This window comes from Aspergillus campestris (assembly GCF_002847485.1).
Source record: "Aspergillus campestris IBT 28561 chromosome Unknown P168scaffold_4, whole genome shotgun sequence".
Taxonomy (NCBI): Eukaryota; Fungi; Ascomycota; class Eurotiomycetes; order Eurotiales; family Aspergillaceae; genus Aspergillus; species Aspergillus campestris.
This window is the reverse complement of record NW_020194339.1, coordinates 1,511,674-1,528,097: the sequence shown is the minus strand read 5'-3', so window position 1 is coordinate 1,528,097 and position 16,424 is coordinate 1,511,674. Positions and strand designations below refer to the sequence as shown.

The 16,424-nt window shown below is 51.3% G+C and overlaps 7 protein-coding genes across 7 annotated transcripts; 3 read left to right on the top strand and 4 right to left on the bottom strand.

Moving 5' to 3' along the window:
- Positions 1 to 720: 720 nt before the first annotated feature.
- On the top strand, positions 721 to 1,726 carry P168DRAFT_280727 (uncharacterized protein; the record flags this gene model as incomplete). Its single annotated transcript, XM_024835885.1, has 4 exons — positions 721 to 756; positions 855 to 1,016; positions 1,128 to 1,134; positions 1,185 to 1,726. 4 exons carry the CDS (start codon positions 721 to 723, stop codon positions 1,724 to 1,726), a joined length of 747 nt encoding a protein of 248 aa, XP_024694448.1.
- Positions 1,727 to 2,310: 584 nt separating this feature from the next.
- On the top strand, positions 2,311 to 3,487 carry P168DRAFT_131553 (uncharacterized protein). The gene is made up of 6 exons (XM_024832689.1): positions 2,311 to 2,571; positions 2,622 to 2,690; positions 2,757 to 2,939; positions 2,997 to 3,056; positions 3,114 to 3,218; positions 3,283 to 3,487. Exons 1-6 carry the CDS (start codon positions 2,464 to 2,466, stop codon positions 3,391 to 3,393), a joined length of 636 nt encoding a protein of 211 aa, XP_024694447.1. The 5' UTR covers positions 2,311 to 2,463; the 3' UTR covers positions 3,394 to 3,487.
- A 1,876-nt stretch (positions 3,488 to 5,363) lies between these two features.
- On the bottom strand, positions 5,364 to 6,275 carry P168DRAFT_289267 (uncharacterized protein). The gene has a single exon (XM_024836960.1). The coding sequence runs from the start codon at positions 6,153 to 6,155 to the stop codon at positions 5,538 to 5,540; it is 618 nt and encodes a 205-aa protein (XP_024694446.1). The 5' UTR covers positions 6,156 to 6,275; the 3' UTR covers positions 5,364 to 5,537.
- Positions 6,276 to 7,477: 1,202 nt separating this feature from the next.
- P168DRAFT_296183 (aryl-alcohol dehydrogenase) lies at positions 7,478 to 8,730 on the bottom strand (the record flags this gene model as incomplete). The annotated part of the gene is made up of 3 exons (XM_024838095.1): positions 7,478 to 7,744; positions 7,803 to 7,963; positions 8,022 to 8,730. 3 exons carry the CDS (start codon positions 8,728 to 8,730, stop codon positions 7,478 to 7,480), a joined length of 1,137 nt encoding a protein of 378 aa, XP_024694445.1.
- Positions 8,731 to 9,328: 598 nt separating this feature from the next.
- P168DRAFT_303556 (putative short-chain dehydrogenase) lies at positions 9,329 to 10,139 on the top strand (the record flags this gene model as incomplete). The annotated part of the gene is made up of 2 exons (XM_024838769.1): positions 9,329 to 9,365; positions 9,430 to 10,139. 2 exons carry the CDS (start codon positions 9,329 to 9,331, stop codon positions 10,137 to 10,139), a joined length of 747 nt encoding a protein of 248 aa, XP_024694444.1.
- An 860-nt stretch (positions 10,140 to 10,999) lies between these two features.
- On the bottom strand, positions 11,000 to 13,002 carry P168DRAFT_250781 (general substrate transporter; the record flags this gene model as incomplete). The annotated part of the gene is made up of 5 exons (XM_024834235.1): positions 11,000 to 12,089; positions 12,146 to 12,178; positions 12,236 to 12,331; positions 12,464 to 12,653; positions 12,725 to 13,002. 5 exons carry the CDS (start codon positions 13,000 to 13,002, stop codon positions 11,022 to 11,024), a joined length of 1,665 nt encoding a protein of 554 aa, XP_024694443.1. The 3' UTR covers positions 11,000 to 11,021.
- Positions 13,003 to 13,682: 680 nt separating this feature from the next.
- Positions 13,683 to 16,207, bottom strand: P168DRAFT_310025 (succinate dehydrogenase/fumarate reductase flavoprotein; the record flags this gene model as incomplete). Its single annotated transcript, XM_024839363.1, has 2 exons — positions 13,683 to 13,708; positions 14,917 to 16,207. 2 exons carry the CDS (start codon positions 16,205 to 16,207, stop codon positions 13,683 to 13,685), a joined length of 1,317 nt encoding a protein of 438 aa, XP_024694442.1.
- Between the last annotated feature and the right edge of the window lie 217 nt (positions 16,208 to 16,424).

The following is a 16,424-nucleotide window of genomic DNA, read 5'->3' as shown; positions in this document are numbered from 1 at the left end:
GGAATGACACTATGTTACGTAGAGATGACCAGTACATTATATTCACGAAACTGCCAACGGCTCATTAAACCAGATATGGTTTATTTGATAGTACCCTACTACACGAATACCCGTGGTAGTTCTAGAGCTAATACATGCTGAAAACCCCAGCTTCGGAAGGGATGTATTTATCAGATAAAAAAAAACCAATGCCCTTAGGGGCTCCTTGGTGATTCATGATAACTTAACATAAGGTATCATGGGATTGAACATCCATACATCTGTGTGCGCATTGTTACAGTAAACAGAGCCCCCGAGATAAAATAGTAATTAATTTAACGGTGGAAATGAATATGCTCAAGGGAGAAATACTGAAATAGCCTGTGTCAGAGCGATATCAGTGGCTGCCCCCTACATGGAAGAGATGGAAGATTCCAGATGAAGCAGATGTATGTTCCACAGCAGAATGTACACAATGACACTATATTTAGATCTGAAACCAAGCCACGCGGAAAAAACCGGGCGAAACATGCATGGTCGAGGAAGTCTAATGGAATCCCAGAAATTAGGTTACGGGGGACCACGTGATACGCTGATTCGGGCCTGCCGATCATCAAAGCTTGGCCTTTTAATCCAACCTCTTGTCTCAGGCATCTTTTCCAGAGCATAACTTTCGCAGGAAATCCAACCCAGTTAAGTCCCACCGTCGAGGATTCTCATAACCTAAAGGGCACAAACACAATGGCTGCCCATCCGGAGCCATTCAACTGGCCGGAGGTGAGTGATGTTGAATATGTTGGAGCGCGCAGGAATGACGCGCATCGGATTCGACCACCCAATCAGAAAGCCTGTTGCCGCTGACAATCGCGATTCAGATCTGCTCCCAGCATGAGAGAGTTCTCTCGTCACATGTCGACGTGCTCAAGTCTCTTCGGGAGAGTGTCACGTGGGACGATGATGCTGTTCGCCTGGTCGCATCCATGGTTGAGAGGACGACGAGATTGATGGCCCAATTTCAGGTCGTCAAGAAGCAGCTGGTACGTTGATTCTTTTCCATTCTACGGAGATGAAACATTTATCTTTGGAATTTCAACTTGAGGTTGTAATTATAAATAGCTCAAATAAGCTTTTACTGACTCGCGATACAGGCACAAAGTGAGTCACCCTGGTGGTCCCTGTCGCGAGTCGATCTGACCATGGGATAGAAAACTCAAATGGGCGAGATCCGGACCCATCCGCCAGCATAGATTCGCGCAACCCCCGCGACAACCACCCAAAAGAGAGAAAGAAAAGGTCGCGATCGAGAATGGCGATGGGTGAGCTAACACCCCCGTCGATTACACCTGAACAGCCACAGACGCTGGCTTTGCGTCCTCCAAAGCGAAAGCGCCTAGATGTGGCCGTGCCTGGTGGTGATGAGGACGTGCGGAATGTGATGCCCGTTTCGGCTGAGACGGAAGACATCTCGGAGGAGGTGCAACGGCGGCTTGCCATCAAAGACGAGAAGCGGAAGAAGAGGGACTCCCAGCTCGAAAAGAGGAAACGGGAGAGTTTGGCATCCAACGGGAGTACCTCGTCTGTGGGGGCTACTACGAAGCCAAAGAAAAGGCGCCGGGTTGTCAAGCCGGATGCTGAGTCTCCCACTGGCAGTCCCAGCCATGTCAAAAGAGGTGATCTTCATGATGAAACGGACGATAATGGACCGGACGGGAGGGGGCGGGTAAAACGACACAAGCACTCTCTATAGTCCCCTCATTAATACAATGGAACTTTGATACCGTCCACCTGACGTTCGAATCTCGTACCTTCTACGGCCATTGTGTCCCCGGCAGCCGATTGGACAGAGCTCAATTTCCCAGCGAGTATGATGCTCGACTATGCGATACCACGGTCATAATTGGTCACCCCGGCCTCACAGCCATCGTCGATATGCTTTTCGACGTCAACGCTTTTATACTTTCTCTATTATTAGTAGGAATCCAGCCCGGTGAATACAAAATATAAGATCCTCCTTCCTCCCGCCGTCCCCGCGTGGCGGTTTCTTCCCTTCTCCATGACTCTCGCTGTTCTACCATAACGTACCATCCACCACCAGCATCACATTCACACTCAATAATCCCACCCACGCACAAGCTGACACTTAGGACTGTGCCGAACACCATTCCACGGAACGTCATAATAATCTCGACACCAAATAATCACCTCTGTTGAGGAAAACATCAGCCAGTACGCTGCACTTGGAGTGTTGCCATTGGCAATAAAAATCATCATCTTCCACTCCGCAAAAAAAAACCCTTATAAATTCTTAAAAATCCGACTTTTGTTTTACCTTTTTGTCCTCACGAAGGAAAAGCAAAAAGGGATCCGCTCTCTGTGAAACTAGCCGGAAACCTGAGACTCACTGGGAATCCTTCTTTCTCAACCCGTTCCCTTGGACTCTGTTCATCCACCTCCTAACCTGTTCATCTCATCCGCCTATTCACCATGTCTAAAAAAACCGGAGTCAACAATGTGTCTTGCGCAAGTGGCTTTCCCCTAGCCAGGGAAACTGGATCTGTCACGGGTAGTAGCAGCCAGAGTGATCGTCTTATAGTGAGTATAGATGACCTAACCGAAAGAGAATATGGACTGACACCTCCCAGAAAGACATAAACAACCTTCTCTCAAGCGTGCCGTCCTCCCGCGCACAAAAGAAACCCATCTATCAATCCGTAAGTCATTCCATGCATGAACATAGGTGATAAAGATTACGAGTCCATAACTGACCAAAGCAACAGCGTCCCCCTCCCCGATGCGAAGAGCGAGTGCGAGCCAACCAGGGGGTTCCAAGGAACCCACCTATGCCCTCTCGCCCGCGTCAACCTCGTCATCAAACCCCTCCTCAAAAAGTCTCTCCTCAGCCCTCTCCCCACCCCGTCAAACCCGCCCCCAATTCCAGAGTAGCGCGGCATCCTGCCACGGTGAGTCCCCTCTGACATTCGACAAACATGAACAGTACATACTGACACTGCCGACAGATCCCACGTCGTAAAAACGACGGGGACGTGGAGATGGCCGGCGCTCCTGGCACTAAGCCCGTGAGTAATTCCCTGCTCCCCCCAAACATATGAACCGCCAATAACGACTTCGACTAGAAACGCCCCCGTCGGAATAGCATGCCGCGGGGTGCCCCTGCAACCAGGGTGGTAGATGTGGAGATGCGAGATGCACCTCCACTGCCCATTGTGGACGAGGTTTTGGTAAGTGTCTGTCCTTGGGCCCAACGATAGACAGAGAGAACATATGTAACTAATAATATGCCAGTCCGTCCCAAGCTACCAACCCCATTGCGTTTCTATCACTTACTGCCATGGGTGGGACCTCGGCACCGACGAAAACGTCGAGATGACCGATGCGCCGCCGCTCATGGAGTAGTGAATCCGCCCTCATCATACCTCTCGGCAGCTACCGACACCTGGCTGACCATTTATCTAGTCGGGTAGAAGGCCCGAATCATATATATCCCCATGTAAAGTGCGTATCCCGACCAGGGTTATTTGACCTCGACACGTTCATATAATGACGGCGAGGACGTTTTCCCCTGTGTCTATCTCTTGCCCGAATGGGGGGAATGGCACCATTTTTTGTGTTGTTTATTGTTATATATCCTGTTTGTTTTTTTATTTTTTTATACCTTGCTTGGATCTTGGGTCATGTCTATTTAGTTAGTCTTGTTGTTTTGATCTTGATCACATTCACAGTCGTGCACGATTTCCGGCCGGGTCGGGCATGGCTTCTGGGTGAATCAAACAAAAACACACATAAAACAAAAAGGGCTCGATACACCATATACTGCTTCTGTAACTTGTAGTTTGTAGAAACGTCTTATCAGTAGAGGTTATATTGCAAGGCATGAAGTGGGCAATATGCCTACGGGCATCAATCCGGAGGAAATATCAAGTATGGCGAGTCGATCACTGAAAGTCGAACATGACAGAGAGAATAGCATCAAACGTCAAGTAGTAAACATATCTGCTTTCTACCTACATAGGGCGTGAGGGCCGACAAAGGCAGTCAAACCAGTGATGAATTTGATGATACTTGAGACTATGAGAAGACTGCGAATAGTTGCAAAACACAAAGAGTCAAAGAGCAATCGTCAAATTACAATTCGTCTTTGATACAGCAAAAGAATGAGAGACATGACAGGGGAGGTGCCTATAACTGAACAAATGTGTGGTTCAAAACGTCCATGATTCTTCCACAGAAAACCTCCCAGATAGTAAAACCACTCCACTGTGAAAATCCTAGCAATGACATCTTTTACTTAGTATAGATTTGCCCAATCTACTTCTCGTCAGAAGTATGAAGGACGTCCCTGTAGCCTCGAGAAGCCAGACACTTCAGCTATAATCAAAAGCAAATATCGAAGAAAATGGCGTGGGTCGACGAGATAGTCGGAAGCCTTCAAATAGTCATAGGAATTAGAGGATGTTGGATCGGACTTTACACTACTTGAGACACGGCCCTCTTTGCTCCTTCTCAAAATACTGGCAGTTAGGCGTTACGCTGGACTGTGTCTGATCTCTTGGTGTTACCTGGAAGTTGGAAGGTCCAGGAGGTTGGAAGATGGGAAAGTGCGAATGGAGAAAGGGGATATGCTGGTATTGATCACCTCATGTCTGGATCAAGCAAAAAGGGGGTGCTCGCAGTTCTTTTGAGGGTATCACTATCTTGTAGGTACTATGTACCCTGAAAGTAGGTATTCACCGTATATACCCAGAATACCACCTAGGTAGGAATTAGCCCTAGGTCCATAAATCAACCAATCGACCTTACACACAGTCCAAGCTGGCAACAAATATCAAAATCCACTTTCATTCACTTATCAAATCCATGGTGACATAGACGACACGTCGATGGGTCTGTTGACTGCCAAATCTTCCAGATGGTTTCCAGACCGGTCGGGGCTTACGTCCACTGCGCTGGCTTTTATGTCATAAGTTACCGTGTGTACGCTTGTGTGCCCATAAAATATAGAATCTACCGTGAAAATGAGTTGAGTAGAATTGAAATATGATGGGATGGGACTTAGGGATGTTAGATCTTTTGTGTCCTCTAAAATTTGTATCCATATTGTGACTATGGATGGTAATTAGGGCTAATCCATGTTGGCTGGCATCTTGCGCCGTAGCGCATGAAAGGCAACATGGGGACAAAGCCGGCAATGTCACTGGGTACCACACTATTTTCCCTCTTATTATCTTGATTTCTTTTATATTCTATTTTCATGACCCAAGTCTCTATTGTTTCAAAGTTCATGGTATCCATGAGTGGAGATGAATTGCCGAACACCGGCTTGCCAAACTAGCTAGAGTACAGATCGAGGTGTATTTTGTACAATCTGACCTTCTCTAAACACATGATCCATCCAATTTGAGTACATAAGTATAAAGAGATGCGAAAGTCCCTATAAAAGTCCACAACGCTCAAGCCAAACGCCATACCCATACATGCAATATACTATACATCCCACCAGCCATCATTGTCTTTCGAGGAGCACAAAAGAAGTTCTTCTTTCATTCCTGATCCTCATCACCCTCCCCCTCATCCTTCTTCCCCCAAGTCCACACATCCCAGATATGGTCACGGATCAAATCACCATACCCCCTCCCCTCATCCAACGCCTTCTGCTCCTCGCGCAGCCTCTTCTCCTTCCACCCCTCGGACTCCCCACCCATCCACACCTTCTCCACAACGCCCTTCTCCTGCTCCCTCCGTGCCCTCAACTTCTCCAGCTCCTCCTCAGCGGCCGCGCGATTCGCACCGGCAGCAGCCAGCCGCGCCTCCTCCGCCTGGATCTGCGCCTCGCGCGCCGCGCGCAACTTCGCCTGGATCTCCTCCGCCCGCTTGGTGGGCATGCCCCAGCCCCCTCCGCCGCTGCTGCTGCCTTCGGGTTTGGACTCGCCGCGAGACGACATCAGGTGCTCCAGGGCGCTGCGGCCGGTGTGAATGCGGGTTGTGTGGTTCACGCCGGCTAGGAAGGAGAAGGTGAGGAGGGCGGTGAAGTGGTCGAGTTTGCGGGGCGGTAGGGCAATGAGGACTGGGGCCCCGAGGACGAATCCGTAGGCGACGTAGTCTTTGAAGCGCTCGTAGTCGGCTTTGCGGAGGTCCGCCGTGGAGGGTTGGTCGGTCATTTTGGTGGTTCTCTGGTTTGGTTGATCGTGGGATGATATCTTTGGGTTCGAGTAGTCTCTGAGGATTATGCAGAGTGTTTTTATTTCTAGATTCAACGTTGGGAGGTTTGTTCCTCGAAGGATATGAATCTGTTGATCGTCGCGGCTTCACAGGACAATTTTTGGATCGCGGAGATCACGTGCAGATATGTTTGTGATGTTTGTTTATTGCATGGAAGTGGAGTCACGGGATCTACAGGTATAGATCGAGATATCCAGTCACTCTCTCTCTCTATATATATCCACATTGTCCCTATCTGGTTGGTCCTATTGAGTCTATGGTTTGCTGACGTATTGTCAATGGAAGTCCACTATATCGTGCGACGGCCTTGTTGTGCCAGTGTTATTTATAGGTAAGCTGACAATCACGATGAACTATATATCTCTGACAGTGAATGCAAAATCAGAGTGCATAAACACCTATATATTAAGCAGTTTCATCAATTCTCCCACATACATAAGATACAGATCAGACTAGTAAAATAGCCAAGAGATGACATATAGTTACCTTGACCGAGAGAGATACCCCTGCCCATACCTTCACAGTATACCCCCCCGAAACCCAGGCCAAGACGACCGCGTGCAGCCCTACGTGGTGAAAGAATTCTTCCCTAGCTCGGGGGTAACGAGCGATGGGGAGATCTGGGCGGCGATTCAGAGCCAGACGTACTCGTCCCAACATCCGATGCGAACGGTCCCCTAGGGAGAGGCGCTGGAGAAGAAATGGCGGGTTAAGGGGCTTCAGGGGATTCGCATGGTGGACTCGAGTACGTTTCTGTTTCCGAGTACTTGTCATCCGGAGACGACGGCGTATGCGCTTGTCAATTGGGCGGCGAGAGATATTAGGGCTGCTGATAGGGATCAAGGAGAGTTCTGTTGTATTGTAGCATCTTTCTCATAGTATTATGCGATTTCTCTCCACGTTGTGTTGTCCGTGCGATATGTGCTGTGCTGTAGGTTGTACTTCGCAGGATGCGTAGTTTGATTTGAAATACGATCTTGTGCGCATGATATGTTGATGTCGACATTATTAGAGCGCCACAGGAGGTCTTGCGTCACGTAGCCCGCTCAGATCAGCTCAGCTGTATGTTTAAAAGGTGGTTTGCACTCGGCCACTGTCTGGTTCTTCTAATATCTGCATAATCACAATGTCCGCCTTCTCTCCGGGTCTACGTTGGATACACGAGCACGATACCAGATACACAAGGGAGCAAGTATTCATTCAAATGAATTCAGTCTATCTATGTATTCTGCATAGCATCATTCTACCATCTAAATCGCTTTTATGCTGAACCCTTGTGAGGTCGAATAGCAAGAGTAGGAGCAACATAGTCAAAATGACCTATTCCACGCAAGAACGCAACGTCTTGAGGTCCCTTCGGCGCATATCCAAACGGACACAAGAAGTTGTGAGGGAAACCCAGATCAAAGTCATACCCGGTCTCGATCTCCGCCACATCTTCCGCCGTGAGCTCCAGGCTGAGGGCTTCCACGTTGGCTTTGAGATGCTCGACCTTGCGGCCACCAACAATGGGGAAGAGATAGGGGGTCTGTACCGTGGGTTAGTCACTATAAATATAGGAGTAAAAAAAAAGAGTGAGTACTAACCCTTTGCAGCACATATGCCAGAGCCACCGAAGTGAGCGGCACCTTGTGACGCTGGGCAACCTTGTCCAGCACGGCCGACACCTTCTCCTCACGCCCAAGGGTCATATGGGGGGTGTTGCGACCACCCTCCTTGGCCGGCTCGCTGGGGGGCTTGAAGTATCCTATTGTCACAATTAGCCCGAACATTCCCATCCGGCAGAGAAGGGGAGGAGGACATACCACTACCCAAGGTCCCAAAAGCATGGACAGCCATGCCCTCATCGCGACACATGGGAATCACATCCCGCTCCAGATCGCGGGCCTGCGCCGAGTATCGTCCCTGATAGACAGAGAAAGGACGGAGTCCGTGGGCGCGCGCATAGGCATTGGCCTTGGTGACTACCCACGCCGGGGTATCGCTGATACCGAGGTACAGCACTTTGCCCTGGACGACGAGGTTGTTGAGACTCTGCATGAGCTCAGGAATATCCGTAGAAAAGTCCCACGCATGCACAAAGTACACGTCGATATAGTCCGTCTGCAGGTTACGCAGGCTGTTATGGACGGAGATGTGCATGGACTTGGTACCGTTGCCGCCGTAGTTGCTCTCCATGACGCCCTGACCGGTCATAGGCGAGAGGGTATACTTGGTTGCAACGACCATCTCGGCGCGACGACCCGGTGACTTGGCCATCCACTCGCCGATCCATTGCTCGCTCTGGCCGCCGTGGTAGGCGTTGGCCGTGTCGATGAAGTTGCCGCCCAGTTCGTAGTAGGTGTCGAGAATCTCGAAGGCCGTTTCCTTGCTGCATTCGCCCATCATGCCTGCCCAGGCGTTGCCCAGGCTCATGCCGCCGAGCGAGATGGGACTCACGCGGACTGAGGCCGTGGGGGCTAACAGCCTGTGGCGGCCGAGGAGGCTCTTAGGAGGAGGGGCCAGCATTGGCATTGTGATTGATTCGGTGGGATTGGATTGAAGGGGGATAAGGGTAATAGGTAAGAAGCTTAGGATTGATAAATAATGATTGATTCTCTACTGACAGGAGTGCTTCCGTTACTGCTAATTTATATTGGCCTTCGACTGGATCTAATCGACCAATGGGTACAGAACACCCCTCCAGAGGTTTGTCTAGCTGCCGCCTCAGAGCCTGTTCCAGGTACAGCATCGTGCAGCCCCCGAAATGAATTCATAATCAAGTCTAGAAATCGGGGATAACCCATCGCTGTTTACCGTTATCACCGTAAGTTGTCGCTCTCTGGCCAGGGGCACGGACACCAACCAACGAATAGGGTTATTCGCTCTCCAACTCCACCAGAGAAATAAACTGAACTATGAACCGTGTCTGGGGTCGAACTAGTGCTTATTCGATCAAGACAGGTCTGATAGGCGAGAATACTGGGAGTAATATACATCCATGCTAGTCGGATCCCAGCCGCTGTGGCGTCCTCGCCAGTGATGTCCAGAATAGCCTATAAATAAGCCCAACACGAGAAATATGACGGGGACTTCAACGGTCTCTCTTTCATCGATCTTACTCCCGAGCGTAATGGCTACTTTCAAGACCCTCGTTCTGGTAACCGGCGGTATGCATTCTCCCCCCGTCGCTTTACAAATCCAACTCCAAGACAGTGGCTAATTAATGTGCAGCAACCAGCGGAATTGGCTTCGAGCTAGCGGCGCAGCTCCTCGCCAAAGGAACTTACCATGTCTTCCTAGGCGCACGCAACCCCGAGAAAGGCCACGCAGCGGTGGCAACCCTACGGGCCCGAAACCCGGCAGGATCCGTCGAGATGCTCCACCTGGACGTCACCGAGGACACGACCATCGAGAGCGCAGCTCACTCCATACAGCAGTCGCACGGCCACCTCGACATCTTGGTCAACAATGCCGCCGTCTCCGCGATGACAGGTCCCAGTCTGCGAGAGCAGATGCGCGCGGCGTTCGACACGAACGCGACGGGTCCGGCGGTGGTGGCGAGCGTCTTCGCGCCGCTACTGCAGAATTCTACCGCAGCGTCGCGGCGCATTATCAATGTGACGAGCGGGGCGGGGTCGATTGAGAGGCGGCTGGATCCGTCGTCGCCGATTTATAACGTCCAGCAGGTGCAATACCGGGCGAGCAAGACGGCGCTGCATATGGTCTCGGCTTGCCAGTTGGTGGAGTTTGCGCCTTTTGGGGTGAAGGTGTTTCTGTACGATCCGGGCTTTACGCAGAGTAATCTGGGGCCGCATAATACGGAGGCGAATGGGGCGAGGGCTGCGGCGGACTCGGTTCGCCCGTTGATGGATGTGCTGGAGGGGAAGAGGGATGATGAGGTCGGAAAGATCTTGCACAATACGGGGAGTTGGCCTTGGTAGATGGACTCTAACTTCCCTTTCACTGTATAGGGTTTATCCTATGGTCCTTTCCCTTGTAGTGGGGGTGAGAAGTAGAGCATGGTGGTTCCATATATCGTAATCCGACTTTTTTCCACTATAAGCCAGGAGAGCACCCCGTACAACAGCTATCATCGGCAATCTAATGGGACATTCACTGTACTGATAAAATCACATACTCAAGTAGCAATCCCTACCAACCCAACTATTGTTCTCCATAGGTACTACAGCCATGACCCCCCTCTGTGCTGAGAATACCTTCCGGAACATTTTGTTCTAGAAATGGGGACAACTCGTTTGTAGCAGAGGTCCGAAGACTTCTGAATCTCGTCGTGTGATAAGACGCGGGAATATTCATACAAAAATGATTTCAGCGCTCTCATCTAAGGACTTTGTCGGTGCTTCTTATAATGTTCCTCCCTTCGAAAGCGTTTTTCTTCTACGCGATGACGTTGTTGTTCTTTACAACGATGATCTCTTTCTGCAAGAAGTCGTCGTAGCTCCTCAACCTCGTTGGACGTTTTTGAATTTCAAGTGTTGTTAAGGACATGTTCGGCGTTGCCGGCGTCCTTTACTACCTTTTAGCGTGACTACGCGTCGTGCAAAGTGGCCTATCCATGATTTAGGAGCCTCCCAGATAGCAACCCTAATGGTGTCCCGCATTGGACGGACGCTTTACAGAGTCTGCAAGGAGTACATAGAGCTTGTAATGGTGCATGTATACCGCATCAAGACATGAATAAATTAGCAGTAGCTTCTTTTAATCCAAATTGCTTCAGATGAACATAAATGAGGGTGTAAGTTGGTATGCGCTTGAAGACTGCCGAGACACAAAGTTCCGAAAATGACTTCCATCCCAGGACATTAAACTCGGCCTGATGCCTCCATTCTTTCCAGATGCTGGGCCTGCGCCTCTGCCTCATTCTTCTCGCCCGCAACGAAATCATGTTCTTCCGCGTCACGATTACCGTACAGGCCGATTTTATACCATGGCAGAGCGAAGAGACGATCCATGCTCTCTAGCGAGCGGCCTGCCGTCTCGGGCACGCTGAACCAGACCCAAATACCGCCGACAATAGTGACAGCAGCAAAGCACCAGAATGTGCCTTTCGGGTCGATGCCACCGGTTGCCACAGGCAGAAGCATGTTGGGGACTGCTCGCGAGTTACCGTACTGGTTGGCAAAATGGAGGGTCATAGCCATTGAAGTCGCCAGAGCGCGGATGCGCTGGGGAAATAGTTCTGCCGTGAGAAGGTACTGCATCGAATTCCAGCCAAGAGCCCATCCAAATCCAGAGACATAGATCATTGCAATAGCTCCTTCACCAGCACCCTTCTTGCTAGCTGGGAGCTTAAAGTCATCATCCACGCCCATTTCTGGAACAGCTGTTAGAAAACCAGCCACGTAGACCATCGAAATAGCCTGTATGGTAATCCCGAGAAGAAGGGATCGCTTGCGCCCGATGACATCAACCAAGAAGAGTGCGCAAATAATGGCAGCGATGAATTTCACAATGCCAAAAACGGCCGTGACCAGCAGATTGGTGTTGCGCCCCGTAACCCCTAGTAGATGGAACAAGTCTGAAGCGTAGACAGTAATACTGCCGGCACCAGTCCACTGCGATAGGATTTGGCACATGAAAGAAACGTAAATGCGGTAGAGGTTGGCGGGAACTAAGAATGTTTCCTTGATGACGCTCATAAAGCCAGTTCCCGTCAAGGCCTCCATCTCAATTTCATGAGCTCTCCGAATCGAATTGATCTCGTTCACGATGTATTCATGGTCCGAGGGGAGATGGCAGAGGTGCGAAAGGTTGTTGACTGCCTTGTCGATTTGGCCTTTCTTGATGAGATACCGCGGAGATTCAAACTGCAGAAAAGAGAGCAGGAAGATCACGCCTGCAAACATGATATGCAGGCTTGTAGGAACAAGCTGTACGATATTAGCTTTGGGTGTCCTAAGGTTCATGCAGTGAGTTTGATACATACCCAGCGATCATGAGTTTCATCGCCCAAATTAACCTATTTCGACATATCAATTTGCCATCCATGTAGCTCAACACAATCTTAAGAAAATACCTCGCAGCCGTAGTTGGCAAAGTAAGCAAGCACGATTCCCAGGTAAACGAAGCCAGTAAACACACAGGTGCAAAGACCACGGATGGAAGCAGGTGCCTAGTTCATTCAGTTAGCCCGTTGTATGTGTCGCTCTCGCCTGTCTGTGGAGCTATCGCCCATCATCACGCATTCACCATAAGAGACAGGTAGAGATACAAAAGCTCACGTCACACCCGAGTCAAAACTTACAATCTCAGACAGATAAACCGGGCCAACGACGACAGTCTCCCCAACACCGAGTCCGGCAACAAACCGGCCGGCGTAGACAGCACCCAAGTTGCCACCGTTCCCCAGAAATATAGCAATTCCCAAGATCCACACCAGGCACAGCTGCCGAGTTGCCCAGATCCGACCAATACGGTCACAAATCAGAAAGGCACTGCCATGATAAACGAGCCAGATCAGCACGTTGCGTTCCCGCAGAAGATCAGGTGAAGGTCAAGCACTTACAAAAGAGCCCCTCCCACCGATCCAATCTGAACCATTGCCGACACGTTCGCTTTAATATTGGTCTGCTCGACCTCGCTGTAGGATTCGTAGTTGATGTATTGTTGAAAATCCTTGGAGTTGAAAGCGCCCGTGACGAGACCCTCGTCGACGCCCCGTGCCGCGCCCATCAAACCGAATGAGACGACCGCAAACCATAGGCGCCAGTTGAAGACCTCCTTGGGCTCTGGGAGGTCTTTGATGTGAAATACATTGACCGGTCTTTTGACTCCGCCCGCCATGATGAGGAACAGTAACGCTTGCGCACGTGTTGGGATTCAATGTAGAAGGTTTCCAACTTTGGAATGAACAGAAAAGAAACCCGCACAAGTAGAGGCCGGACTATATAGCTGAGTCTGTGTCGGGTCCAGGAATTGACATCCTGTGGGGAAACGCGGGGGAACATGGGGAAGCACATTTTTCTGATCGTCGAGGAAAATCTGCTGCCGGGAAGTCGATGTCCGTACCTCAATAAAATCATATGGATTGTAACTTATAGTGTGCACTGAAGCATACAGACTTGGGTTGGCGTTCTGGGCATCGCTGGGCGACTTCGCACTAGAGAACTGGTTTTTGCGTGGTGATGTATGTTATTGGGTCGTGGTCGTCTTGGACGAAGTCAGTTCCACCCCCTTCTTGTGTTTCCGGGTATTCAGGCTGTTGCTTTGGATGGGTGGGCCTGGTGGAGCTGCGAAACTGTCGAGTGATGGAGCGGCCCCAGAATCCCCGGCGTAGGATAGGATTTCCCGGAGACTCTTCCTCCGGTGGCCAAACAGCAGTCTGACCTCTGACTACACTATTGTCTCGTCAGCGCCTCCTCGTTGGGCTTTACGTCTCTGTAGTCTATGGCTATACTACATCTGAGGACGCTGCGGGGGCACAAACGACCACTGTTGCCGTGTTTCTTCTGGATGAGATCCACTCAAAGCAAAATCATATGAACCTCCCCTTTCAAGCACCAAGATCCATACTGGACACTCAGTTCGGCAGGGGCACGAGACTCCGAAGAAAAGCTGAGTGTCCTCATACACCGTGAAGACTGTTCCCCCTCCCATTACCAATCTTCCCAGGCGCATCGTGCTACCGCGCCAATAGCTCCGCAGCCCGTGGACCGAGCATATGCTTCCAATTGCAGCAGCGGTCCCCGCGGAGCCGGGCGTCTGCGCCCTCGTCTTGATCGAGTCAAATGGCTGTGTCGTGTAGACTGTTATTGTGCCCGCAATCGCACCAGTGACGAAGGTAGTCAACACACTCTGCTGAACGCCATACGCGCTCCCCATTTCCTTCAGAATATTGTAGCTTCCCATGTGCGCGGCAGACGTCGAGGCCTGCTTCATGGTCGTCGGAGAAAGTCCCTTGTATAGCCCGTGGACGCCTTGGTGCCGGATGATCCAGCGGACAGCAGTGAGATTGCAGGGTCGACGCTTGGCTGGAGAATATATCGGTGATCAGTCGATAAGGAAAGCCTCAAGGAAAGCGTTAAGAGAAAAGACTCTTGCTGGACCAGAACATAGCGTAGGCACTGACCTTTGGCACAGTCGCAGTTCCGAGATGTCCCATTGTGCAGTGAAGGGGGAGCAATGATATCAATTGAGTCACTGGTGGACCGTACTCGAGTGGTAGACTGAAAAATATTGTGCCGTCTCGTGGGTTATATCTCAACAGCATGTCGGCTCTCTCCCATCGGTGGTCATCGACCCCGGCGTACATCTTCCGATTAAGGAACTGATAACGGAACATGAGGTTCCGAGGAGTGTCTCGGTCTGCAACAAGACCTCAAGGCCCGAAGGGATCAAGTCATCTGTTACATTGTGTGAACCGATTCCTGGGCCATGGAGCCCTAGTAGGGAGGCGACACCGGAACTCATTTTCCGGTTGCAGGCTCATGAGCATGCCACGGTAAGGCAAAGGCAATTCCTGCAACATTATTCAGATCTAGACGACGGATGTTGAGTTTGTGCTTAATCAGATATAGTAGGCGACTATTTTAACATGGGAAGGTCATGTTCAAAACAACACTAGCAAGCATCTCGTATAATGTACCATTTCTTCTGGCTCCACCGTATGCTAAATACAAAACGCAAATCTAATCACTCAAAACTACAACCTGCTGGCGATGGCTACCTGAGTCTGCTGGGGGTCGCGTTGCCGCTGACTTCTGCTCCCCCTCTTGTGGGCAGCAGCCGCGGCGGCCTTGCCAGCTCTCCGACCAAAAACTGCGCCGGAAGTCAAGCCACTACCACCGGGATAATTCGAATAGAACAGCCCACCCATCATCTCCCCGACACAGTACACCCCGGGGATGGGCTGGCCCGTGGCCGAGGCGATCATCTGTGCGTTGCGGGCGTCCACTTTGAGACCGCCAAAGGTGAAGGTAATGCCACATGTCACTTTGATGGCGAGGTAAGGGCCCTGGTCCAGCGGCAGGGCCCAGTTCGACTTGGCCAGTGCCAGTTGCTTGGCGGATGATTGGGTCGACAGGCCATCCTTGATGGCGGGATCCCATGTTGCGGATGGGTTCTCACGGCGATGGGCATAGACGGCCTCGTTGTATTCACGAAGTGTGTGCAGGAATGCCTCCCGGTTCTGGAGGCCACAGGAGGCACACTTCTCGACTAGTTCCTCCAAAGTATCGGCGGAGATATGTTCGACACGCTCCTCTCGGTATTCCTCTGGTCGCAGCCACGGCTTGGTCCGAGAATCCCAGACCTGGAATGCAGCTTGTTCGGGCTGTTGGAGGATCGCTCGGCCAAACTTGGCATATGTGAAGTTCCGCATGTCGATCCCTTCATCGACAAATCGGCGGCCGTCAACGTTGATCATGAGCCCGAGTGGATAACCGGACTTGGTGAACTCGTTGGAGGCCACTCGATCACCGGTGTTTGGATTGGCGGCGGCATCCCAGGCCACCGAGTGGCAGCCGGACCAGTTGCCGACGGGCTGAGCCCCGAGCTGTTGGATACCGAGCTCAAGGACATCGCCGGTGTTGTATGGCGTGCCTCGAACCATTGCAAGATCCCAGCCAGGACCGAGGAACTGACTCCGCATCCGGGCATTCGACTCAAACCCACCCGCCGCTAAAACGATCGCCCCAGCTTTGATGACATTCTCCTGGGCATTCGTCTTGACCGACGCAATGAGGCTCCCATCAACCGCGTCGGTCTGGATTCCGCTGAGCGCCGTGGACCAGGCCACCCGGACTCCATGCCGTTTGGCCGCAGCCCGGTAGTCGGCAATCAGCCCTTTGCCTCCATCTTGGGTTTTGAGACTCAGCCCACCCCAGAACTTGATCCGGCCGTCAACTTCATACGCCTGTCGATTGAACGACAGCTGAAACCGAATCCCTTCGCTTGCCAGCCATTTGACCGCGGAGTTGGAGTCGGCAACGAGAGCGTTCGCGAGCTCTGGATCTGACCTTCCCATGCAGGTTTTCCGCAGATCCGCCATGAAGCCCTCGGGGGCGTACGGGGCCAGGTCGATTTTCTGGGCTTGCTCGCGGGTGACGTTGTTGACAATCGGCAGCAGATCCTGGAGTCCCCCATGGGCTGTACGGTAAGCTCCCGCGGTGAAGTAGGTGTTGCCGCCTGCCCATTCCTCGGGGCATTTGTCGATCAATAACACTCGGTCGGCGCCGGACTGCGCTGCTGAGATAGCGGATGCAAAT